This window comes from Urocampus carinirostris, chromosome 10 (assembly GCF_059441175.1).
Source record: "Urocampus carinirostris isolate Australia breed hairy pipefish chromosome 10, RoL_Ucar_1.0, whole genome shotgun sequence".
In the NCBI taxonomy this organism is placed as follows: Eukaryota; Metazoa; Chordata; class Actinopteri; order Syngnathiformes; family Syngnathidae; genus Urocampus; species Urocampus carinirostris.
This window is the reverse complement of record NC_142358.1, coordinates 23,883,805-23,910,807: the sequence shown is the minus strand read 5'-3', so window position 1 is coordinate 23,910,807 and position 27,003 is coordinate 23,883,805. Positions and strand designations below refer to the sequence as shown.

Genomic DNA, 27,003 nt, shown 5'->3' with positions numbered 1-27,003 from the left:
ATTACTGAATTGCTTTCGAAGAACATCATATCCGCTGTAAAGCATTGGGGTGGAAACATCATGCTTTGGGGTTGTTTTTCTGCAAAGGGACCAGGACGGCTTATTGTGTAAAGGAAAGAATGAATTGGAAAATGTATTTAGAGATTTTATGTAAAAATCTCCTTCCATTAGCAATTGAAGATGAGATGTGACTGCGTCTTTTAGCATGACAATAATTCAAACACACAGCTAGGCCAACAAAGGAGTGGCTTTGTAAAATGCATTTCAAGGTCCTGGAGTGGCCTCGTTTGTTTTCAGATTTCAACTCAGTAAAGAGTTTAAAAGTCCGTGTTGCCCAATGACAGCCTCAAAACATCACTGCTCTAGAGGAGATATGAATTGAGGGGTAGGCTAAAATACCAGCAACAGTGAGTGAAAAGCTTGCTAAGAGTTACAGAAAACGTTTTGCTAACAATGGATACATAAAATAAGATTCAATTTTGCTATTGACCAAATACATATTTTCCATCAAGATTTGCAAATACATTCTTTAAAAAAGTAATTTTGTTTTTTTCCCCCCACATTCTGTCTCTCGTGTTTGAGGTTTACCCATCTAGACAATTACAGGCCTCTCTAATAATCTCAAGTTAGAGAACATGCAAAATTAGTGGTTGACCAAATACTTACTTGCCCCACTGTAATGCATGATATAATGAGAAAAAAATAGTACCAGCATTGTTTTTTGTGAGACAACTTTGCCTTATTTATTGAAAACAATCTGTAAACACAAACTTTCCAAAGATAATTTGGGTAAGTAGAGATACTTCCACTCCAACAAGGAATCCGGTCTTTGCCGAAACTGAGGGTTCGCATCCTCTGAATGTCTTTATCACTTTGCAATGCCAGTGGTGCATACGATTACAATGTGAATTTGTACTTAGATATTCTTAAAAGCGTCACATTAGTGCTCCTAATGGGTTAGCTCAAGCATTCATTGCAAGGACAATGCACTGCCACTGTCAAAAATGACTAAAATGTTCACTTCCTTCCAATGACAACCAAACATGTTCACGCCAGGAAATTTTCCACTTCAACGATTTATATCATGTTAATGCCATGTTTTCAAGAAGTTATCACAGAAGATTAACTGATTCTTTTGTTCTCCACTTTTCTCTACAGGTGACTCTGCACTGGAAGCCATTGCCATGATATTTCGAAGACGGCTGAATTTGGCTTAATCTGCAGTGAAGGCAATGTTCGATCTCAAGTCAGTGTTGCTACTACATCAAGCAGAATGGTAGAAGCGAAAGAGACCTGATTAAAAAAGGTCCCCCCTGATAACCAGAATTTCTTCAGAGCAGCAGATTGTCATTTGGCTTAGTTGAAGATTTCAGAGCCGTACTTTAAAGATTATCGTTGCAGGCATTGCATTTATCGCACACTCGCACGGGGTGGTCCCACCCCCTCGAGGGCACGGGTCTCAAGTGTGTGGAGCAGGGGCCGCACACCCCCTGGCCACAAGCTCGGCAGTGATGCTTGGACATGATTTGAGTGAAGACTTTGGAGCACTGGTGGCACTGGATGATCTCTTGGTCTGGGACCCAGTAGTCTGGTCGAGCCACACCCTTCACAAAGCCTATTAAGGAAGAAGGTAAGTGAGTAAGAACCTAAGTGCCGCAAATTCCAGACAACATGCCGCTATATTTTGTCATATGTTAAACACTGAGGCTTTAAAGGTATTCCTAATTTTTTGCCTATTATCTAATATGTACATTTCATCAGGATGTTACAACTATTTTCCGAGTTAATGATTTTGAAGACAGTATGTCTTGTCTTTTTCATCCTGAGCAGTGACATCATCTGAAGAACACCAGCACCCGATCAAGCCAGTCGCCATTTTGTTTTACACGTACGGTTATTCACAACTTCCGATATAGTAAATCAGTCAGGTGTGCGTGCGCACTTTTTGGAGGAAAACAACGCAGAGCCGATGGCGGTGTGTATCAATCATGTTTGATAATTTTTAAACTTTGTCGCTAAATTCCTTAAGTGTGCAGGGGACGGAGGAAAACGGCAGGCTGCCCCTTTCCACAATGGTCTCATATTTTGCCATAAACCAAGCAAAATGGGGTGTTTGACAGTACTTAATCAATATTGATTATGTACTTATGATATTTTAACCTTTTCCCGCACCAATCAGATCCTTTATGTATACGTCCAGATTGAACAGCAGTAGAATCTAGTTATGAAAGACACTTCTCATTTCTTTTTGTGTCATCTGAGGCATTGTCAAGTTGCTGTAGTTTCCTTTCATTCTCGAGGAATAATGACAAGGGAACGCAAATTGGTCAATCGCTGTGAAAACTACCAATGACAACAGCACAAAAAACAGGTCTGCGTCGCAATCTGGCACTATTCTCAACAGTAACATTTTACCCAACGCAACCTTCATTTGTATTTTCTTTCGGCATAGTTGTAAATATGCACTTGTTTTCATAATCGCTCTGGTAGTCCAAGTCCATGACCAATTTTGATTGTAGCATCATAAAAACCTTTGTACTCCCTGGATGTCGACAAATGATAACTATTACTATTTGTTTACATTTTTAAGACTTTTTAAAATCGAATTTAAGAAGTTTTATGCCAATTAAAGCCTTACTTTTTAGCATAATTAATTTAATGCCTTTTAAGATTTTTCAAGGATCCGCTGGAATCTTGTTTAATCAGGTGCGCTCTGTACTCAACAATGAGTACAATAAGTACGTACATAGGCAGTTTTTAAAAATACCCCAAAAAGAATCGCAAACAAACTAGTACACAGATAAATTAATAAAGGAAATAGGAAAACAATACTTTTTTCAATTGTGAATGTATTTGCAAGAAACTCACAGAGTGGGTAGTCTACGGCGGTGCTGACGATATCCACGGTGGACTGGGCCACCTCCGCCACCCTGCGAGCGATGAGACCACGAGGCTCTGCTTTGCACACTAAACAAAAACGGTAATAGATAAATAGGAAATACAGTATCTACTCTACACACGAGATCAATTCGTTCCCGGATTGAGCTCGAATCTATTATTCCTCGCATCTCAAACGGATTTTCCTCATTAGAAATAACTGAAAACCAATTAATCCGTTCCCAGCCTCCCAAGATCATGAAAGTTGATGCTAAATAGCTCTAAAACACATGCAAACAATGATTGAGGGATGAGAAAGTCATATGAACAGAGGGCTGACACAATGATGGAATGTTGAAAATAAAAGAAGCTGCTAATGCTAGTTGCTAATAATGGGCCCGTCACAGCTAGCGACCCCCTAAAGCAGGGGTGTAAAAATCATTTTAACTTGGGGGCCACACGATAGAACAAATATTCTCTTGGGGGCCGGACTAGTAGATTGAGGAGGGAGAAAAAAAGAGAGAAAGAAATAAGAGAGAGAACTTGAAAAACAAAAGAGATAAAAAGAGAAACAATGAGACAGGAGAAAAAAGAGAAATCTGAAGTCTGTAGTTTGCAATAGTTTTTGATTTGTGCAGCCCTTTGAGACTATTTGTGATTAAGGGCTATACAAATAAACATGACTTGACTTAAAAGAGAGGAGAGAAAAGAGAAGGAGAAGGGTAGAAAGAAACAAACAAGAACAAAGAAAGACAGAGAGCGAGACAGAGAGAGAGACAGAGAGACAAAGAGAGAGAAAGAGAGAGAAATACAACTACAGCATATTTGTGAGGGGCACCTGGCTTTGGTAACATCAAGTGGACATATTTCAACTCACAACACGTGGTAAGCTTTCTCTCCTGGCTTTGATCTCTTTGATCTCCGGCAAAACTAACATAAAATGCGACAGAAACAAAATAGAAATAAACCCAAACAACTTGCCAACATCATTTTTGCCGTTCCATGTGTTACGTTACTCCCCAAGCCTGCACAAAATTTAGTAATTTTATTCATATTTAGTTTCTTTTGTCTTTTATTATCAAATTTGGTATTGGAGTAATCCAAAAGTAATTGAAAGTAATCAAGTTAAAGTAACCCTACCCAACCCTGTAAATAAGATGATATAAATGGAATAAAATGTAAGTTTATGATAAGCATTTACAATGGAGGAAGTCGGCAGTTGCTAACACAGCTGAATGTGTTGTGGTGGAGTGAGGGAGAACATGAAACGCAAAGTGATCAAAGAAAAGAAACTCAAGCGCATGGGATCAGGTCTATATGGCACATGCTAGTGCTAGCGTTGAGCAGTCTCTAGTGGTAGTGTCTAGAACCTCATGTAATTTGGAAATTCTTGTATGCCGAGCAATGTTCCCTCTAATTTTCCACGGGTCTGAGCGTTCACAAAAAGTCGGTGAGCAACAGCAATCCCAAGTGTGGCAACTAATCCATTATCAAACATGTCCAAAACTTGACATCACGTTACATTTTGCTGAGTTTCCGACAATGCAAAAAAAAAAAAGGTTTCACTTTTGAATGAATTGACTAATGTATTATTACAAAGGTTGTACGGCCTACAAACGTCATTTGTTTTTACACCAATTCTTTCACGAGATTTCCATTTCTTTTTTTTCCTGGTATCTTTTGTCGCATAATACTAACATTTTGGGGGGCTTATTTAGTCGGGTGCACGATACACAACTGTATTTAATCACATTTTTTAGTGGTACAATGTTGGCAACAAGATTGACTTGGTATAATTGGAAACTATTTAAATGCAACACAAACTTTTTCTTCTTTTTCCCTTTTTTTTCTATTTTTTTTATTCCTTTAAAAAACAATCTCATTGTGTTTATTTATTCCTAGCTGTTACTTTTTTCTTTTTGTTCTCTATTTACTTTTTTTCCTTTGTTTCGTTCTTATCTTTTTTTCTGAATTTTTCCTTCTTTTTCCTCTTCCTTTTGTTTCTTTTTCTCAACTTTTCACTCCTTTTTCATTTTGGTATTTTTTAATTTTTTGTTCTATTGCCTCCCCCTTCCTTTAAGTCAATTTGTGCATAATCTTAGATAATATTTGGTCGTGTAGGGATTAAAGAAGCAAAAACAACCTGAAGAGCCGTTTGGGACTCGAAAAAGAGCCGGGTCTTTTTAGTGAACCGAGCCGAAGAAGCCGGTTCTTGACAAACTCTACTGACTTTACTCAACTTGGTTCTACTTCGACCTCGACTTCCAAATACCGCTTTTAGAACACAACGTCAAGGGAACCTGTGTATTTTTACCTTCATGCACTATACCTTTGACTTAATTCGCATTTTAATTAGCAATTACGAGCCCTGATTTTTGTGAGCTAGCTAGATTTTCTTGTGCGCGAAAACGCTCTGGGTAGTGAGCAATTGCGCACACACGCAGCTTAATGGGAAAATTGCACTGGATAGATTTTCTTGTGCGCTGAGAATGTGCGGATTGCGCACGCGCGCAGCTTAGAGGGAACATTGATGCCGAGCAAGATTTTTGCTGGAAAGACGTCTCGCATCTTGAATTTCTTGTATCTCTCGTATCGCTTATGTTGAGGGGGCGCTGTACAGTTCTTGGAAAGGTTGACATCTCACCTTGACTATTGGTTTGTGCCGGTCCTCCCTGACGATAGCAGGCCAAACACACTCTGACGGGACTGCTTCCCCAGCCCCTCTCGGGGACTGGCATCCTGTGGCTGGAGCACATGTGGCAAAATCCCTCGCCGCATGACCGACAGTGGTGCTTTCGCTCCGCCTCCTCAAACACTCTCTGACAGCCGTGACAATCCTAACAAACATGAGGAAGACAAGTTTATACCTTCCCAAGCCGAGTTCAAATAAATCATCAAAATCAGTAGTTGACAAATTGGAGTCCCTGCTAAACAGTCTACAGCAGGCATCGCCAACCTTTTTAAAGTTGATAGGAACATAAGCACAAGGGGCTACAAGTTTGATATGCATTTCTAAAATAACATATAACTACGTTGTTACTTGTTATAATTATTGGAGGTTGAAAAGGCTCAGTTAACCACTAAACATCATGCCAGTTAAAAATCAAATCCTAATGACACATGATCAGGTGGTCTTAGTGGACATTTATAAAGATAATTTCGGAATACATAGATAGATAGATAGATAGATAGATAGATACTTTATTCATCCCCGAAGGGAAATTCACTTTTCCAGCAGCATCCCTAAGCTGAGAACAATCGAAAATAACTGAGAACAATCGAAAATAACACGGGAGCTGCTGGAGTGGCTGCCATTCGTGACGGCGCCGGATAAACGATTCAATTTGAATCATGTACAAACAAACAAACAATTGAATCATGTACAAGAAACGATTCATGACCATTTTCATTGCAGAATGATTATAATATTCTGCACTGCAGGGGAATTGAAAAAATTGCAGATTTCTTCCAGCTTGAGGCAAGTAGAATCTTTTAAAGACGTTTTTAGTGCCTTTTAAAATCACATTCAAGACCAAATCGACAAAAAAACAACAACAATCGAAACACACAAAACAAAAAAGACAAATATTCCTTGCAAACAGTACATGGTGCCTTGTACACATTACCTGGCCCAGCTGTTTGTCATTGCAAAAAACATTTGCTGGATAGCCACTTCTCATTAAATTTACACTTTCCCATGGTCCAAAATAAATATCTCTCTCTAAAGTTGCTATGTGCATTGTGGGTAAACCTAAGACACGTGTCTGTCCTGAAAGGCTCGACTGAAACCACATCACCGTTTTGTTATTGTGGTCACGCCATGTTGCCACTAAAGTAAATTATTAAAGTAAATTAAGTTAATTAATAAAAAAGACCAATGATAAATGTTACTTAATCTTTTTAGTTAAGACAAAAATAAACCTTATGTGTTCACATTTTTAAGACTTTCGAAAATTGGATTTTAATGCCAATCAAGGCCTTTATTCCAGAATTAGAAAATCAATGCCTTTTAAGACCTTCAATGGTCCGTGGGGACCCAGAAATCAATTTAGACTGTGCTCAAGGTTTGATTTAAATGGAAACTGAAATATTTAAACACTCGATTTCGCCGTACAGCGCAGTGCAACCGAAAATGAGTGCAATGATGCACGAGGATAAATACAAACTATGAAGAGTCGAAAGTGACCCTAATAATTTCTTTCTTGGAGGGGAACACACTACCCTTAGCAGCAAGTACAGTCATGTCAGCTCACAGTAGGAGAGCCTTGAGTTATGTAAAATAAATGCAAATATCTCAACTTACGAATAATTGGAAAAAAAAGGCATGTATAAACAATAGTTCATGTTTTAATCAATACTGTTTTGTAACAAATCAAGGGGGGAGTTTACCACTAGAAGGCACTAAATAATACACACTGTTCCTTTTAAAAAAAAAGGCACAATTATTGTATATGATCAGTTATTTTTCCAGTTTTTTTCGAATTAATATTGTTTTTTTCCCCAATGATTTACGTGTTTTTACTACTAGGAGGCATGCACGATGACATAGATGTCAAAAGACAAACAAGCAAAGGAAAAAAAGGAATACCGAATGTGAAAAGGTACATGTCAACCTGCTGAAATGGTGGTTGGGGCTTCATATGTTAATTGGTATGCACTGATTTTTTTGGGACACCGAAAAAGAGCAAAATTGAGTATGGTCATACATAGACGCTGCAGTGCTTTTTACATTTTTCATTTGTACCGTATTGACTTTGAACATTTTACGATAAAAATACTCTCATGTACAATATTATTATTATTATTATTATTATTATATGTCAATGGTTGCGTGTCCTTACTGTAATCTCCGTGTTGGGTTTCCAGTAGGGCGGCGCCACCTGATCAGTGAGCCAAGCAGTGACAGCTTTGGTGGGGCCTGTGCTGTATTCAGACACTGACTGGATCATGTTGTTCATCCCATCCAGGACCCTTTGGGCTGCGTTGTGGTGGTTGGTGAGGAACGTGTCCGACTGGAATGGGACAAAAAGTCAGGATTTACAGGCGTTTGCAAAATATTGACTAAAAATTGCATCTCTGACTACCAACTAGTACTGCCCACTACGGTGTTATATGTCATCTATTTTAGGTACATATGCTATTTTTCAGACTTGTGCAAATTCTGTAAAGATTTGAATTTTTTTAATTAATTTGATCCCATTTAAGGCCTTTTCAAATATGAATAAAACAAGCCTTCTCAAAATTTCGGAACGAAAGAGTTATTTTTTGCCAGTGATTTAGGATCTGGTATCAGTATTGTCACGCACACAGTGGAAGTCTGTGCAATAGGCTGCAGCAGACAGACTCACAGGGACAACAGACACAGCAAGGAATTTCGCGAGAGCGGTGATGTGTCGGTGTGGGAAACGTTCATTGTTTCTTGTTTTTTTTTGGGCTGCTCAAGACATTCCTCATGGTGCGGGAAGCAGCCATTGTTGTGTTTTTTTTTTTTTAATCAGATCTTTTTTTAATTTGTTTGGATTCATTATTTTTTTCCCATACCTTTTTTTATTAAGATTTTTTTCCCCACGAAAGTGATCCAGCGATACCTGAAGCGCAAAGTAGCGAGGGATCTCTGTAGATCCATCCATCCATTATCTGTACCGCTTATCCTCAGTAGGGTCGCAGGGGTGCTAGAGCCCATCCCAGCTGTCTTCGGGCAGTGGGCAAGGGGACACCTTGAACTGGTTGCCAGTCAGTCGCAGGGCACACAGGGACAGACAACTCACTTGCTCATTCACACCTAGGGACAATTTCGACCGGCCAATTAACCTAACCATAATTTTGGAATGTGGGAGGAAACCGGAGTGCCCCGAAAAAACCCGCGCAAGCACAGGGAGAACATACAAACTCCGCACAGGACGGTTGGTAGCTGGATTTTATCCCATGACCTAAGAACTGTGCCGCGGACACGCTAAACACTCATCTGCCGTGCCGCCCTTTGCTGAAATATATTTAAGAATTTTCTTTTACTTTTATCATTCAAACAGTTGGTTGAGCTCTGATGTGTGTATATGTGTGTGTATTTATTGTCGTTCAAACAGTTTGTTCATCTCTGTTTGAAATAAAAGCTATAAATAGATAGATGCACATTATTTTGTTTTTAAATTAAAATATGTGAAATAATCACGATCCATGGGTCTCTCGCTTTTTTATATATTGTAAAACTGACAAGTGACCCTTTTCTGTTTAGTTGAAAGGTAATGCAATATATTTTAATCGATCAGATGGGACATGTAGTGGCATAATCAACTCAACTGTATCAAACGCTTCAAACCACTGAATGCTTTTAAAATTGCAATGCCAATATTTGCTAATTGACAAACCAGTGTCATGACTCACCATGCTAGTTTATGTCAGAAGCTTCAAAAACACAAGTGCTTCAGATGAATTCAGTGTTTTGCGAGGAATTGGTTTCTCCATCACTTCACAACTGTGTGAACTTTTGTCTTGAGTTTTATTGGGTGTCTTGACACAGATGATTCTAAGTCAGGGATCATGAACATATGGGTCGCGAACAAGGCGTGGCTCTTTTCATGAATACTTCTGGCTCGAACAAAATAATTCACTTTTTAATGCATTTCGCACTGTGTGCAACATTGGGCGTTTACCACAAGGGGCAGAAGCGCTGTAGCGCTTCTCTATCTTTAAGGTTGTAAAGAAGAAATGTCATTAAGATTGTTTGCCATGGAGATACATCATAATACAGATGTGTGTTGTCCGCCTTCTACCATTTCCTAGACATTTTATCAAGCAAGTAGTTTGCACAAGTTATGAAAAAATGATGAATAATCATTAATGTGTGTGAGGAATTTTAAGACAAATGTCAGAGATTCACATCTGAAAAATGGAATAGAGGATGAATAATTAAAACTCGATTCCCAAAGTTAGGACCGCGACTACGTTACATAGCTGAAATAAAAAACATCCGTATGCTTTTAATTTGCAATATGATGTGACACTTATACAAAAGAACTCAGCTCACATCTCGTTTTGACACCGGGATTCACGACAAATACGACAAAATGAGCCTAAATGATCTGGAGTAAATGTGGGATTTTATAAAATCATCAAACATCATGTACTAAAGAATTAGCTTCTGGAGATTAGATTTGGCGTCTTTGTGGAATGAAGTCTTAAAATATACGACGTGAAGAAGATGTAAATATTTGATTTCATGGCTCTTTGGGTCAAAGAGTTTCCAGACTCCTGTTCTATGAACTTTTGCAAACAACCTGAGATGGATTGTTCAATTGGGTCTAGTAAACTTTTATAGAAGTAAAAACTATAAAATGATTGAAATTTTTATTTTTAAAATCCTATCTTGCCTTTAAAAAAGGAAAAACGTGGTACTTACCCCCTCCCACACATGTTTGACCTCCGAACGCACCACGCTGCTTTCGGGGTCCTGATTACCAACCCAGTACTGTCTGCTACGGTAGATGACTCCACAGCTTGCACACTCTAACACATAACTGAGTGAGAAGGAGACCAGTAAACCATTACACAAGGAATCAAAAGCAGAAAACACAAAGACTTACCCCGACCAGGCAAACTTGGCAAGTCCAAACCATGGGTTGTCGGAAGACGCTGATGTTTTGGGCACAACTATCACCTCTCTTCCACCCTCATAGCACCTCTGATGAGAGAATGAGATAGGAAACTGATTTAAATGTCAACATTTTCAAACAATCAAAACAAGATGCTAAGACCCTTGGCTAAAAATATGAATATCAGGAGCTTATTATACCTTACAGATAAGGACTTTGTTGTTGAACTGGTGTGAATACTGACATAATCCATCTCCCGAATGAGGGACCTTGTCCCGCAGATGGTTCATTCCATTTTTGCAGCGAACACTGGAGGCCAAACAAAACATCAACGGTTTAGACAAAAAAATAAAAAATCGCTTATAGATAGATAGATAGATACTTTATTCATCCCCGGAGGGAAATTCACATTTCCAGCAGCATCCCTGAGCTGAGAACAATACAATAATAAAGCAAAAAGAATACAATATACAAATAACTTCAGCCCAGGTGTGTGGGGAGCTGAGAAGGCTACGAACCAGCAAGGCAGCTGGTCCGGATGGAATATCCCCCCGACTGCTGAAAGCCTGTGCGTCTGAGCTGGGAGACCCTCTACAGCGCATCTTCAACCTGAGCCTTGAACAGGGGAGGGTCCCTCAGCTGTGGAAAACATCCTGCATCATCCCAGTCCCAAAGAAATCAAGACCAGAGGAACTCAACGACTTCAGGCCAGTCGCCCTGACATCACATGTGATGAAGACCATGGAGCGGCTGCTGCTGCACCACCTGAGGCTACAGGTCCGTCACGCCATCGACCCACTGCAATTTGCTTACCAGGAGAAGGTGGGAGTGGAGGATGCTATATTATACATGTTACACCGATCCCTCTCTCACCTGGATAGGGCGAAGGGGGCTGTAAGGATTACATTTTTGGACTTCTCTAGTGCCTTCAATACCATACAGCCTCTGCTACTGAGTAGGAAATTGACAGAGATGGGAGTTGGCTCACACCTTGTAGAATGGATTACTGACTACCTGACAGGCAGACCGCAGTATGTGAAACAGGGGGGCTGTACATCGGACACCGTGGTTAGCAGCACAGGATCTCCGCAGGGGACCGTTCTCTCTCCGTTCCTATTCATTCTATATACATCAGACTTTAAGTACAACTCTGAGTCCTGCCATGTGCAAAAGTTTGCCGATGACACTGCGATCGTGGGATGTATCAGAAACGGGCAGGAGGAGGAGTACAGGAAATTGATTCAGGACTTTGTCCGATGGAGCGACGCAAACCACCTGCACCTAAACACCACCAAGACCAGAGAGATGGTGGTGGACTTCAGGAGAACCAGAACTCACCCGGTTCCTGTAACCATCAAGGGAGAATGTGTAGAATTTGTCCAGACCTACAAATACCTGGGTGTGCAGCTGGACAACAAACTGGACTGGACTGCCAACACAGAAGCTCTATGTAGGAAAGGGCAAAGCCGACTTTACTTCCTCAGAAGGCTGGCCTCCTTCAACATCTGCAAAAAGCTCCTGAAAATATTCTATGAGACAGTAGTGGCAAGCGCCCTCTTCTATGCGGCAGCGTGTTGGGGAGGCAGCGTCAAGAAGAAGGATGCCTCTCGTCTCAATAAACTGGCTAGGAAAGCGAGCTCTGTTGTGGGCAAAGAGCTGGACAGCCTAACAACAGCAGCTGAGAGACAGGCACTGAAAAAGCTGAGGTCAATCATGGACAATCCATCGCATCCGCTTCACAGCATTATCTCCGGACAGAAGAGCAGTTTCAGTGACAGACTGCTGTCACTGTCTTGTACTACGGACAGACTGAAGAGATCTTTTCTTCCTCATGCCATGAGGCTCTTTAACTCCACCCGGCAGAGTAAAGGCCCACATTAAACCACACCACCTACATTGGATCTTACTGCATTATGTGTTCTGTGTAGCACTATTTAGTTAATCTATATAACATGCTAAAGTGGGCATTTGCACTTCACACTGGGTATTTGTATAATGTTTTCTTTTGGCTTTATCATTGTATTGTTCTCAGCTCAGGGATGCTGCTGGAAATGTGAATTTCCCTTCGGGGATGAATAAAGTATCTATCTATCTATCTATCTATCTATCTAAATACCCAGTGTGACGTGCAAATGCCCACTGTAGCGTGTTATATAGAATATCTAAATAGTGCTACACAGAATACATATTGCAATAAAATTCGGTAATATGCAATGTAGGTGGTGTGGTTTAATGTGGGCTTTTACTCTGCTGGGTAGAGTTAAAGAGCCTCATGGCATGAGGAAGAAAAGATCTCTTCAGTCTGTCCGTAGTACAAGACAGTGACAGCAGTCTGTCGCTGAAACTGCTCTTCTGTCTGGAGATAATGCTGTGTAGTGGATGCGATGGATTGTCCATGATTGACCGTAGCTTTTCCAGTGCCCGTCTCTCGGCTACTGTTGTTAGGCTGTCCAGCTCTTTGCCCACAACAGAGCTCGCTTTCCTAGCCAGTTATTAGTTAATCTTCCAGGTGGCTAATTCAAGGCTATTTACAAAACACTGGAAATTTTAAACAATTAACGTACTTCCCTATATAACTATAGGGAGCACCTGATTTAAGGCGAACCCTGAAAATACAATGCACACTGGACTAAAATTAAAGTTTTTCATAGCCAAATTCAAGCATGTTTTAAAAACTTTCAAAGGCAATTTTCCAATTTCTTCAGTACCACTAAAAATAATCTGGTGTGAATCATGTATATTATACAGGTATAATATATCTGCAATACAGTACTGTATACACATGCGGTTTTTAGTTTTGCACATGGATGTATTAAGACAAATAATAATAAATGATCCTTAGATCTCGAGTAGATTGCGAATATATTTGTTTTATGACTAATCTCTCATCATATACTGTAGGTGTCGGGTAAAAAATACAGTAATATGTAAATTACATTTTCAGCTGCGCCAAGTTCTTCCAATAACAATGTATGTTCATAATTAATAGGTAATCCTTGCACTAACACACATTTCATAGTGCCCTGTTTAGGTGTAGCATACGCCTGTCCTCTTGGGCGATGACGCCTTGTAGGGCAATGCCGTACAAACTAAGGCCAAAGAAATGTAATGACGAAGCAAAACCACCAGAGAGAACTGTCTCAATCTTTTTTAAGAAGACTTGTTTGAAAACATGGTGACAATTTCAAGCATTTACAAGCATTTTACCTATGATTAAAGCACTTTTTAATCCTTGAAAACACTTAAGTTCAAGCATTTTCAAGGATTCCAGGCACCCATCTGTACATCTGTATACATTTATTGAATTAAAAAATATCAGAAAATTAAATAATATATCTGATTTTTGTTTTTAGGTGTGCTTTATAGTCCGGAAAATAGGGTAATCGGTTATGAAATAGATTCTTCTAAGGACAATAAACCTATATGAAACAATTTGGGAAATCGGTTAGTTTTAAAAAATCTAACTTTTAAACCACCTAGTCACATATATTTCAAGAGATTTCGCCAAATTTGCAAGCATAGTAAAAAGGTTTTTTTGTTTCATAATTGCTGAAAACTTATGAGTAATGTGAGGTTGTGCTTAGTAAAGGCAAAAATAAATCATCCAGTTCATTTGAAACATTGTACTTTAAAAGAAAGCATTGTGAACTGTTCTAAATGTAGATACTTAGAAATCGAACCAGGAATACTTATTGATTTTCTCAGGTTATTTGTTGCTAGCAAAATGTGAGGTTCCCCGACAGTATTTCTATACATTTGTTCTTACCCTAAAAAAACAGAACTTCATGATTTCAGCCTCTGTGTCTAATATACGGCACTAAATTTAAATTCATACAAGTGCACAAAGTTCGCTGATGCATAAGTTTCTTTTTCATTCACATGTGGCAGTTGTGATTCTATATTCAATTTCCTAAATTAAGATCAATTGTCAAAATCCGTACCTATTCAAAGTGTGAAACACAATCTCTAAAATGCGTACATACAAGTGTGAGACCGCTCTGTTGGTTGTTTTTTTAATAGGACCAGTAAACATCAAGGCCAAAGGAAATGATAAAGGAAGGATAATGGAGAATGTTTCATGATGGAACAAAGTCGGGTTCAGGTTCCCACATTTAAACAGATGGTCAATTATAAAACTTTATCTATACTCAAGGTCGGATTTTAAGAAAACACACACTCCCCACGTGTGGACAAAGAGTCACAGACACAGGCATATGCTTTTTAATGAGGGGAGGATAAAAAAAATAAACACTTATCTAAGCTTAGGGCAACTTGGCATAGTATATCAGCGCATAGCAAAATCCCCGCTTACACAGGTGCAAGGCCAAATTTAAATACAAAAATGCCTTTATGAGCAGCGTTTTGAAAACAAGAAAAAAAATCAACATTTCAGTCAAGTGTCTGTTGAACAAGTTAAGGTGTGACATAAATTTCAGCCAATTGCACTGAATTCTCTTGTTAATAAACTATTTTTTATGCTCACTGTACTTCAGTTTGAGAATTCATTCTCTTGAACTAGCTCAATAAACCTGTCCCTAATTAGACTCTTCTTGGGACCAAAGCAATTAGGATGTTTTTTCTTTTAAATTAAAAACTGAAAAAAACTAGCAGTTTTGTTCTTACTCTACCTTTAGCAGGGTCTGAAATAACGTCTGCGCGGACGCCCGGGGCGTGCATCCTTTAAGTTGGGCGTACAACTTACCAAACGTCTCCGCCCGGGTGGCCGACAACTTTTTCAAGGGGAAAAAAAAAAAAAATTCCAATCAAATGTTTGCTTTATTCCCATTTCAAAATCTTCGTTCGGTTTGCAAATTTTGGAATTTTGGTTCGTTTGGCAATTTGCATACTCGGCAGACAATCAGAAGCCCGCATCGAATAACGTCCTGCTTCCGGACTTTACCGAGCATTATAAGGTCGTGCATTTGCATATCATTTTCCAAAGTAGACGCACAGAGAACACAAGAAAAATGGATAAGTGGTTACGAATCAAGCCAAAACCTCAGCCCTAGAAGAAAAATTAAAAAGAAGCTAACAAATTTTATGCCGCCACAAAACATAAACATTACATTAAAAGCATTGTGGAAAGAGGAGTTCACGTGGCTTGTAGCAGACGACACAATGCAAACATTACATGAATGAAGATGAGTAAATACAGGTACATACTGATGGCAGATGGAAAACATGCAATGAATGTTTTAAGTAGATTTATAATAAACTAAATTTTAAACTGCTGTTCTGTCATATATTATGATCATCAATCCTTAATACTTTACAACAATGGGTTTTTTTTGCCATTAGTCGTCTTATTGTGGCATTAGCTCAGGAGGTAGAGCACTCGTCTGGGGTTTAAGAGATCGCAGGTTCGATTACCGGCTTCTCCGTGTTATATATCGAAGTGTCCTTGGGCAAGACACTGAATCCCTAATGCCCCCAATAAGCAGGTTGGCACCTTGCATGGCTGCACGGCCGCTAATAGTCTGTGAGTGTGAATGGGTAAGTGTGAAACACATTGTAAAGCGCTTTGGGAAGTCTTCATTGACTTGAAAAGCGCTATATAAATGCAGACCATTTACCATTTATTGTGTTTCAAGTTGTGAAAAAGTTACCGGACACCAGGGCAGACAACTCTGAAAAGTTGCCTGCCCTGGTGTCCGGTAACTTTTTGTCATGAGTTTCAGACACTTCCCTTAGTGTTAAAATACATTTGTAAGAGTACTGGTGCAAAGCCAAGGAAGTAATGCACTTAAAAAAAATCTGTGTGAACACCTTGTTTTGGTGATAACTGAGAGCCAGTGCACCACCACTGTCACTACTTAAAGTTCATCTGATAAATAACAGATTGAATTTTAAATGCATTCTCGGATTAAAAATATATCTTATTGGACACACATCACTATTTTTTGGTATATTTTAATTATCTTTAACTGAACAAGACATTGCCTATTCTAAAGTATTTTGGGGGAATTGGGTTTTACTGGTTAGACACATTACGATATGAATGAGTGATGTTAAAAATGCCACAATAATGTCATTGTCATTGTTACAATATTAAAAGCAGCACATTTAGCAAGAGATTTACGCACTTTAAAGATGCTCTGGTGGTTAGTTTACCATTCCAGTTCATATTAATTGAAAATGTTTTGGCCATTTTGCAGTTAAGTTTTAAATTAACAAAGCATTTGTGCGTTTAAGCAAAAACTAGCCACGAAACGCAGATGTAGGCGGCGCTGTGCGAGAGGGGGACTGAATCCATCATTCTCTGTGCGACACAAATAACAATGATGGGTGGATGAAAATGAAAAAAAAGAAAAGCAGCGAGAGGGATGCCCACCCCGAACCTGAACATAACAATTGACATTTAAGGCTTAAGATCTTATCTCCAGGACTGTAATATATACAAAACCTAAATATTGTTAGTTTTGAACAAAAGTTTACATTCCTGTGCAATTTTTCTTTGGTTGTTGATATTTATATCTCCCAGATTTTATTGATTTGTCTTTGATAACAATGTATTGACCATTGTTTGCATTAAAATTAGACATGGCACTTCCAGATAAACACGTAATAAAGACATAAAAGAGGAAAAAAATGGACTAAAGAATATATTTACAAGGTAGTGCTTGTACTACTAAGTTAAAACAACAGTGTAATAAAAGGTTGTACATAGTAACCATAGTACAGCGATAGTAGCAGTTTAACACAAGATTGTGAATAAGTAAATAAATAAATGTGGTTAACTGAAGTTTATATCGTGATAGTATTTAAACCTGTAATCTGGATCTTAATATCCTTAACAACATGGTACAAAGTTTTGGGAAAGGATTTATCTTTGCCTTATTTGATTTTATTGTTTTTCTAAAAATGGCACTTATGTGGGACTTGTTAATTTTTTTCTATCCGTATGTGTCAACTGTTCTGCTCAGCTACCGCAACAAAGGGAGTGTGTTGAAATGGTTTTGTTACTGACTTGCAACTCAGGCAAACAGCAGAGCAGGTGAAGTACTCGTCTCTGAAGAAAGTATCCAGATTCAGCTTGTCATCTCGTAACTCACCACAGAAGCGTTTACTGAGGGCCTGAGTGCGCAAACATTTTTCCGATAAATGAATCATGTTTGAGCCAGCAGTACTGCTTGTGTCTGATGGCAGTGTACTTCTATACCAATATGCACTACTTACTTCCAAGGCGTGAAACACTATTCCAGGGTGGCGGGGCGAACGTGTTTGAGTGTTTTTCACTTGCTGCCTGAGAGCCTCCCGCAGTTGGCTGAAGTCGGTGGGAGGCGTGACAGTTTGGGTGCCGATGTACTGGACTGAACTGTAGGCATTGTTTTCCAAGCCCAGGTCATGAAACCGCTTCTGGAGTAGCGTGTCGGCGTGGCTGGCTACCTTTGAACCTTTACCACACATAGTGTCAGTGCAAACAATGAGTAAATACAGGTAGCTCTTTCATAGATAAAAGGTGAAAAGTGAAGTCCACTTTAAACTTTTCTTTGCAAGAGTATGTCCTATGACAGGGGTGGGCAAAATTTTTAAGTGGCGGGCCGCATAAGGTTGAAAAGAAATGCATTGGGGCCAAACCAGAGGGAAAAAATGGCAGATTTATGTATTTAATTGTATATATATAGACGCTCCCCTACTTACGACCATTTGACTTACGAAAAACGGTAGATACGAACACTTTTTTGGGGGATGTCGAAAAATATCCGGATATTGCTGTAAGAAGAAATCCGGCTTCTACTTCCGAGTTCGTGTATAAACATACTGTACTGAATCTCCAGAGCGCTAAGAACTTTGACATTTTTATTGTTTAATACGTGCATCCATTCAAAATTGTTGGTGTAATGTGTAAAAAAGAGGTGAGCCATTTCTTTTGAAATGAAAGTGGTATAAGAAAGCCTGATGCGGTTGAGAAAATGGTTGGATCGCTTTTTTTCAGCCATCTCTCACACAGAGGAGGACCTCTTGAAGCTTATTTTCCAAAAGTAAGTTACACTTCACTTTATTTATCTTAATAGAGCTTTGTTTTCTGCCACTTTTTACCACGGAGGAGGACCTCTTCAAGCTCATCCTCCCATCCATATATATTTAGGGTTAATTTGGATACTTTTGGTACAGCGGGAACGGATTAATTGGTTTTCAGTTATTTCTTATTGGGAAAATTCGCTCGAGATACAAGAAATCGTAGCTATGAGCAATATCCGGGAACGAATTAGTCTTGAATGTAACGATGTAACTGTACACATAAACATATACAGGATGTCAGGGATCAAAATAAGGAGCACCTTTGCAATTTGAGAAGCATTACCGATTAACTAATAGCTTACCATGGCCAAGCAGTTGCGTGTGTGTGGTTTCCTGAAAGACTATAACAGCCGGTCCAAGACTTGAGAGAGGCACGTCCAGACCGCAGCGGCTTGACAAGGCCCTCAGCTCAGCGGTGAAGTGTTTCAAATAGGCTCCTGACGCGCTGCTCAGGAACTGGAAAATGTTGTTGTGCAGACGCTCTGCTCGCGTTCGGTAGATTACTATATCTGACACTGCCAGGACCTAGGAGAGTACGGAGTTGAGATGCAAGGAACTATTCAATTAATCAATAACCATACTAATTAAAACCATTTGTCTCCTCATAAATACAGTTGAGTAGACATTTATTTGAAAGGTTAGCAACCGGGTATACAATGAATGTGCATCACAATACACTACGAAGCCGACACTCTCCTACGAGTTGTGTCACTTTAATGACCTGCAACAAATATCTTGAATAATTAAAAAACTGACCATTTTTTTGACAAGGTTCATTGGTAGTCTTGCAGCAGAACTGCACATGATATGTACCGGGGATACTGTTGACAATAGGGACGGGTTCAAAGCATTGATAGATACAAAATTGATCAAAACGGTACTAAAATCAATATAACATGAGACCTCATGTATCTTGATGCAGTTACCACGAAACATATCAAGATACAAGTGTATACTGTATTTTCCGGACTATAAGTCACGTTTTTCTTTTTCCATAGTTTGGCCGGGGGTGATACTTATACTCCAGTGAGACTTACAAGTGAAATTATGAAAACATGATTTCATCATTGAGTTTTAAAGTTGTATTGCTGGTATGTCTTTTCAAATATTATTTTTACACTAAACAGCTCTAAGCCTGTGTTGATCATTTAAACCTTTGCCGTGACATAAAAGCGGAAGAAAGCGGCACATTGTCCACCTCCAGGACCTATCTACTGGTAAAAGTGACACCAAAGAAGAGGAATTGATTAGATTTAGTGATTAAATTTGATAATTTGGTAGGCATGTTCTTTATGCTAGAGTTATCTAATTAACTATAAATATGTTACATCATTACTGACATTACCGGGCATGTCAACGTAACATTAGTATACCCTATACTTATTTAGCCTGTTGTTCTCTATTTTATTTTACTTTAAGTTGCCTTTTAGGATGACTGGAATGTTTTTGGTGTTTGGATTTTATAAAATAAATGTCCCCCCGAAATGCAGATGCGACTGTTTTTTCCTTCCTAATTATACATTTTCTGGCTGGTTCGACTTATACTCCGGAGCGACTATACAGTAACCCAAAGTCCCTTAAAAGGTGCAGATAAAATACAATTTTACAATAAATTATTTTTGTTCAGAACAGTTTACGTTAAAAGTTCAATTAATGTCGAGAAAGTTAATGGTCAAAGACTGTTATTTCACACATTTGAACTTAAATAGTAATATTAACATGTTTCTTCATACATATTTGGTTTCTCAAGTCTTCTATATTTACTGTTGTTGCGTTATAATTTATCTCTGACTGATTGATTTTCTTGTTAATTCCTAATGTTGTTTTGGTATTTGTAGCTCTATTTTGTATAGACAAATAATAAAACATATTTAAGAACAGCAAAATTATTTTATCAGAGCTTTGCTTTTAGAAAACCTATGGTGAACTTACCTACCTCTGGCGTCCCTCAAGTAAATTGAGCTTAAGACCCGTGATTTGAACAATATGTTTCTCATTGTGCTAAACATAAAGTAAACTAAAGAAATCCGTTACCTTTAGCAGAAGCCTCATTCTCTGGTTCTGATTGGTAGCTGCTCCGAACAAGCCCTCTGTATCCAGAGCAATCAAGCTTAGGGAGGGCTCATAAGCGGCCCAAACACCCACCGTACAGGAGCTGGAGGACTTGGATGTAAAAAACACATTTTCGCCATTGAACAAAATCTGGTTCAAGGTGTGTGACTTGCCGTCCCCTGTGTAGCCAAAGATGGAGACGACTTTGACGCCGGCCACATCTGCACAGTTGAGTCTCTCCACAAAATCCGACTCACTGTGGACCTTGAGGGAAAACAGAGACTTCCACATTATAATGGGAGAGGATTGTTAATTGTAAACAGAACTTTATTAAAATAGAATTTTTACCATTAACATTACATTTTGTAATTTCAATTTAATGACAAGAATTTTTAACAGTACTGTATTCTTTATTTGTTTGTAAAAAAAAAAAACTGAATCTCTTGTTGAATCAAACACTCTTGAAACACTTGTGGTTAGCATCAAACCACAAAAGTTTTTTTGAATCTGACATACAATCGGAACCTTCCAATCAATCCTTTTGTTTCAAAGTAAAACAACTGAAAACTGGATCACTTTTTCAGAAGAAGTCTAGAAAAAACGCAGAACAAAAATATTTTTCTTACTAATCGATACATGACATCTAAAAACAAGCCCTACATCAATTTTTGAACAACTTAGCCATGCAAATTAAAACCTTTAAAGACACCATGTGTACTAAAAAATGCTGGTTTATTTTTTAGGTTTAGTCCATAATCAAAACTGGAATTTAGCCCATGTGGAATTCATACTTTTATATAGTTAGCGTGATGTAAATGATCCATGACAAAACCTAATCAGTTGGCAACTTACCGTATTTTCCGCACTATAGGGCGCACCGGGTTATAGGGCGCACCCCCAAAAAATAGTTTTTGGTCCAATATCTTCCATAGATAAGGCGCACCGGATTATAAGGCGCTACAATGGGAACGTCGACAAAACAGTCAGATGATTCAGTCCAACTGATTACCCCCTTAACATTCCCAAAGCTTGCAAAGAAGCAAATACGTGTCGTAGACACGTGCGGATGCGGTGTCTGTACGATGTCACTTAAATGCGTCATTTCAAATATCATTCGGAAGGTAGAAGTCTTGGGATTCAAGAAATGCCAAACATTTCTGTGTTTCTATTTTCTTTTTCGGTCACAACTTTACTGTGCATATGACAATAAACACTTGGAATTGAGTTTAATTCACTCAACTCATCACAGCAACATCAAGATCGTTCTACAACAAGATACCGGGAAAATATAAAGCCGCATAACTCACCTAAGTTCTCACGTTCAATAATGATACGCAATCATGGTCTTCTTACAACCGTGAGTGTAGTAAATCCAGGAGAGTAGAATATTTACAAATACAGACTAATGAAACACGTTTCTTTATGGCGTACTGTAGCAAGCTTGCTACGCCATTGCTAAACTCGGCCGATTGAAGGGTTTGTTTTGAGCATCTAGCCAATCCGAGGCTCCGAATAACTTCAGCCAATAGTGATCGATTCAAATGATGATTGACACATTGGTTAGCCAATGAAACGCCGGTATATAAATCCCAGCATACACCGCGGACTTGCTACACCATTGCTAAACTCGGCCGATTGCAGGGTTTGTTTTGGCCATCTAGCCAATCCGGGGCTCCGAATAACTTCAGCCAATAGTGATCGATTCAAATGATGATTGACACATTGGTTAGCCAATGAAACGCCGGTATATAAATCCCAGCATACACCGCGGACTTGCTACGCCATTGCTAAACTCGGCCGATTGTAGGGTTTGTTTTGGCCATCTAGCCAATCCGAGGCTCCGAATAACTTCAACCAATAGTGATCGATTCAAATGATGATTGACACATTGGTTAGCCAATGAAACGCCGGTATATAAATCCCAGCATACACCGCGGACTACTCCACGTTCGGGGTAAAATCGAGTCGGCGGCCGTTGAGTAAGTTGCGAGACCTTGCGAATTTAATATTGAGCCATATATAAGGCGCACTGTGTTATAAGGCGCATGGTCAGCTTTTGAAAAAAATTAAGACTTTTAGGTGCGCCTTATAGTGCGGAAAAGACGGTACTTAAAAATTGGGTAATCTTTTACAGCTACCATCTAATTTCAAATCGTCGAATCCTCCGGTTTCAGCATTGCAATATATACTATAAATACACTACATAAAGGCCTGCAGAAAATTCAGATAAGTAGCTACGTATATAGACATAATAATTCATTTTAATAAGAAAATCATTAAAATTAAAATAATTATGAGCAAGATGTTTACTTTATTTGATTTGTCTTATTGTTTTTGCAGAGCAAGATTATACAGGTTCTTGAAAATCAAAAAAAAAAACGAGTTTTCAAATGTAGTTCTCTAGAGTACCCCATGAGCAGATTAGTATACACAAAAATAGTAATCTGCTGCAACCTATTTAGATGGGCGAATGTTATAGTTATCTGCTGATCACTGGAAAAAAAGCTACTATTCTGAATTATGGCATGCTTTTTAAGATAAAAGTGGACGATTTCCTGCAGCACACTAATGTGACCCTGCACACTGGTTGAAAAACACTACACTTATTATTCACTAAAGCATTGCCTTACACCTCCTATCATTTGAACAGCCAATAGTAACATTATTGACCCAAGACAAAATCGAACTATCTCTGGTAGGCCCGTCAAAGATCTTGTGCCCCCAAATACTGTATTTGTGTATTGTACATGAGTTTGTTTTTAAAAAAATTATGTTTTTCTTTTGATAATTCCATACCTGTCAACCTGTACGTTTTTGCCATACAAAGTACGTTTATTATGTATTTTAAGACGTGTACGACGTACAAGAAAATCTGTACGGAAAAATGCAAATTTGTCAATGATGGGTACCATCCGGTTAACACCGACTATCACGAAACGGCAAATCAATCAAGTCAAACGAGTTTGCCGCGGTAGCCTCTATCTCTGTATTGAGTTTTATTTCGTTGCAAACGAAGCGAGCGGTTCAATGCTACTGTGCGCATGCATCTGCCGCCTCGGATTTCACGTGGTAGTTATGTAGTGAAAGGAAGTCTGTCTCTTTTTAGAGAACTGGCTTTTTCGGCTCAACTCATTAAAGCCGGCTCTCAAACGGCTCACTTGCTTTATATTACGAATCATTATTTTTGAATAAAGAAGTTAAGAAAAAAATGAAGCCTAAAAGGAGAAAGTGAAAAAAGACAGGTTTGTGATCATCCCTTTAATCAGTATATTACCAACAATAATTTAATGCAGAAAATGAATTCATAATTTGAATAAGAAAATGTATTATTCTACTTAATTATATTTGCATGTATTTTTGCTTTTACGGTGAACGTCGGAGCTACTTAATGTTTGAACTTTTTTTATAATAAACCTCATTCATGTTGAGCAACTCGGTATCTCGCAACAAAATGTTAATTAACAATATATATATATAATATAATGAAACACATGTACAATTTAACATGTTAAACTACATAAATAAACACGTTTGAAAAAAAAATATGGTGTAAGATTATTTTGTAAGGAAAAATAGTACATTTTGCAAGGGCATGGAGCCATGGAGGTTGACAGGTATATAATTAATAGTTTATGCCCGGTTCCAATTGTCCCTAGGTGTGAATGAGCGAATGTCTGTCCCTGTGTGCCCTGCAACTGCCTGGCCACCAGTTCAGGGTGTCCCCTGCTCACTGCCTGAAGATAGCTGGGATGTGCTCCAGCACCCCCGCGACCCTACTGAGGATAAACAGTGCAGATGTTTTTTTTTGGTTTGAACAATTTTATTGACACTTTTAACAGCAAATAAACAATGTGAGGTTTGAACAATTTTTGTCGACACTTTTAACAGCAATTAAGCATATTCACAATTTCGTTATATCATTTTCTAACAATATGACGTTTGAACAATTTTTGTCGACATTTTTAACAGCAAACACATTCACAATTTCATTATATCATATTTCAACAAAATGAGGTTTTATCGACACTTTTAACAGCGGTTAACCAATGTGTAAAGGGCAATACTATTGTGCAGGGGCATAGCTCCGTCTTCTCAAGTGGGATTTCTTCCCACACTCCCAATCAGCATCCTCCAGTCCTCTGCCCGGGATGCTCAGATGGGTCCTCTCCCTTCTTGCTTCTACCTTCCACAACCACCCGAATAACCAGGCCGTTGCTGCCGGGACCCCTGCAGTGGAGCTCTGGTTCCCTCCTCCGGGTGGGTGCAGGCGATTCTTCTTTATGGCTGCGTCCTAGGCTTGCCACTCGCAGATTGTATGGTATCTGCAGCCATTCGGAGCACAGACACGGGGGGATCTGCCTGCACCTCCTTACCAGCAGGTTTCTGGAGGTCCAGATGGCGTCTTTGATGGCGGCGAGAGTGAGCCAGTCCTTGGCAAAGTCGTTCTGTGACCTTTTCGACCGACTCACCCCGTAAAGCACGTACTGTGCGTCAGGGACCTTCCCTGCTGGCAAGTCCGGCTATTGCCCACAGGTCCTCGGCAGCGCTGCACTCCCAAAAAAGGTGCCTCACCAACTCCTGGGCGCCACAGCCAGGTCGAGGGCAGGTCGAAATCACTGACATCCCGCGGTGGTGCATGACGGCTCTGAGAGAACCTCAGGTCCCGTAGTCTGTTTGGGAGGGCAGGATGATTCACATTGCTCCAGACCGTTGTAGGCTCGCCAAACGCAAGCCCCCGCACAGGACTCACGGTTGCTCGCTCCTGCATAATAGCAATAAGGGCCCTGTAGTTTTGTGTGACATTCTTGTGTTTCTAAATCAAATTTCTTCAAAAAGTCCCGGATAAAAAGATGTGTTGGTGGCAAGTTAAAGGACACTGGTATCAAGTGATTGGTACAAGTTTTAGCTTCCGGAAGTACAGAACCGGGTCATTGCTTGACTTTTCGGGTTGTTTAAAAAGCCCCTCACTTTTGCTCATAATTGAAAAAAGAAAAATAGTGCGTACATTTTTCCCCTTCTTCTAATTCTCTTTCTTTGCTTCTTAGTATGATGCATTTGCTCTTTATTTCCACCAAAACGTTTAGTTCTTGTTTGATATCTCTGATTTCATCATTAAAGTCAATCCCCTTTTATGTTTTGGTTTGGTTTGAACAGTTTTATTGACAGTAGCAACAGCAAATAAACAATGTGAGGTTTATACGATGGATGGATCGTTTATGCTGCTCTTCGTGTGTGTTGCGCCTAAATAAAAAGTCACAAATTCTTACCAGTCAAAAACGGTCCGTTTAAGGGAATAAATGCAGTTTTAGTTTAACCAATAAACTAAAAAGTGAAATGTGTAACAGTTGTTACTAGTAAGAACGGTTTATGGGTTCATTAAGGCTGGATGACTCAGAACAAAGTCGTTATTTCAACTTTCCATCAACTGCATTACCCACAAACATTTAAGCATGACAGCGACACTCGCAAATAGAAAGGCTAGCGGCAACAATGGTGGCAGTCATATAAACGACATTACGATGTTATAATAACCATATCATCCAGGGTTGTTTTGACTTCAGTTTTTTTGCTAGCAGCTAATTGTTAGCGATCGTTAGCTAAGTTCACCTGCAGGTTTTCCTGGTCATCCACCAAGAGGAAGCTGCGGTCACCGGCGGAACTCTCTTCTGAGTGCATTGGAGACAGTAAAATATCCTCCATGGATGTCATGAGGACTTCTGACATCGTTTTGGGTGAGTTAAAACATTTTCACGAGGAAGGAGGAAGAAAAGAAAAGTTGACGCCCAGACTACTGGTGACAACCAAAACAACAGCGCGTGGAGCGAAAAGGGGAGGGGCTAATGGAGACGCGCAATATGACGCTGTACGTGGTTTTGCTTAGTGGTACGTGAGCGCTTCTACGCGGCTGAAAGGTTGAACTGCAGCAATTACATTTGAGATATCATTTCAGTATTATTTCGTGCATGGTGTACACACTGTCATACATACTGCACCCACCTTTTGACATTAAAAAGCGGTAGATTGGTATCGTGTACTCTATTTGACGCGCCAATCACAATCCGTCTCAACAACAACAATGACATGTGCTTGTTTGCAACCGGAAGTGGCGAACTTTTACCAAAACGGAAATGTAATGCGATCGTTAAAGCGGTTTATTTATGCACAATGACTTATATGCTTTTCAAAATAAAGCAGACGCCTCGAGTCAAGATTTGTGTTGTTGTTGTTTGAATTAGGAAAAGCGGTAGATTTTTTTTATTAGGTAGGCATTTTAACTCATTCGATGTCATTCCATCCATCCATCATCCGCACCGCTTTATCCTCAGTAGGGTCGCGGGCTCAATCCCAGTTGTTTCCCTCAAATAGGAAGAGCCAGAGGTCGCTAATCGTTGTACTCATTTAAAGGCCTACAGAAAATTTAGTTCAGTAGATTTATAGGCATAGTACATCCAGCCATCCATCC

General features: G+C 39.3%; 1 protein-coding gene across 1 annotated transcript; it reads right to left on the bottom strand.

The window, feature by feature from the left end:
- Positions 1–700: 700 nt before the first annotated feature.
- Positions 701–26,351, bottom strand: LOC148358443 (zinc finger FYVE domain-containing protein 1). The gene is made up of 12 exons (XM_088344904.1): positions 26,148–26,351; positions 20,523–20,804; positions 18,791–19,013; positions 17,643–17,860; positions 17,434–17,540; positions 10,667–10,775; positions 10,458–10,555; positions 10,274–10,391; positions 7,719–7,889; positions 5,522–5,714; positions 2,869–2,967; positions 701–1,615 (listed from the first exon to the last, which is right to left on the bottom strand). Exons 1-12 carry the CDS (start codon positions 26,262–26,264, stop codon positions 1,383–1,385), a joined length of 1,968 nt encoding a protein of 655 aa, XP_088201030.1. The 5' UTR covers positions 26,265–26,351; the 3' UTR covers positions 701–1,382.
- Positions 26,352–27,003: the final 652 nt, after the last annotated feature.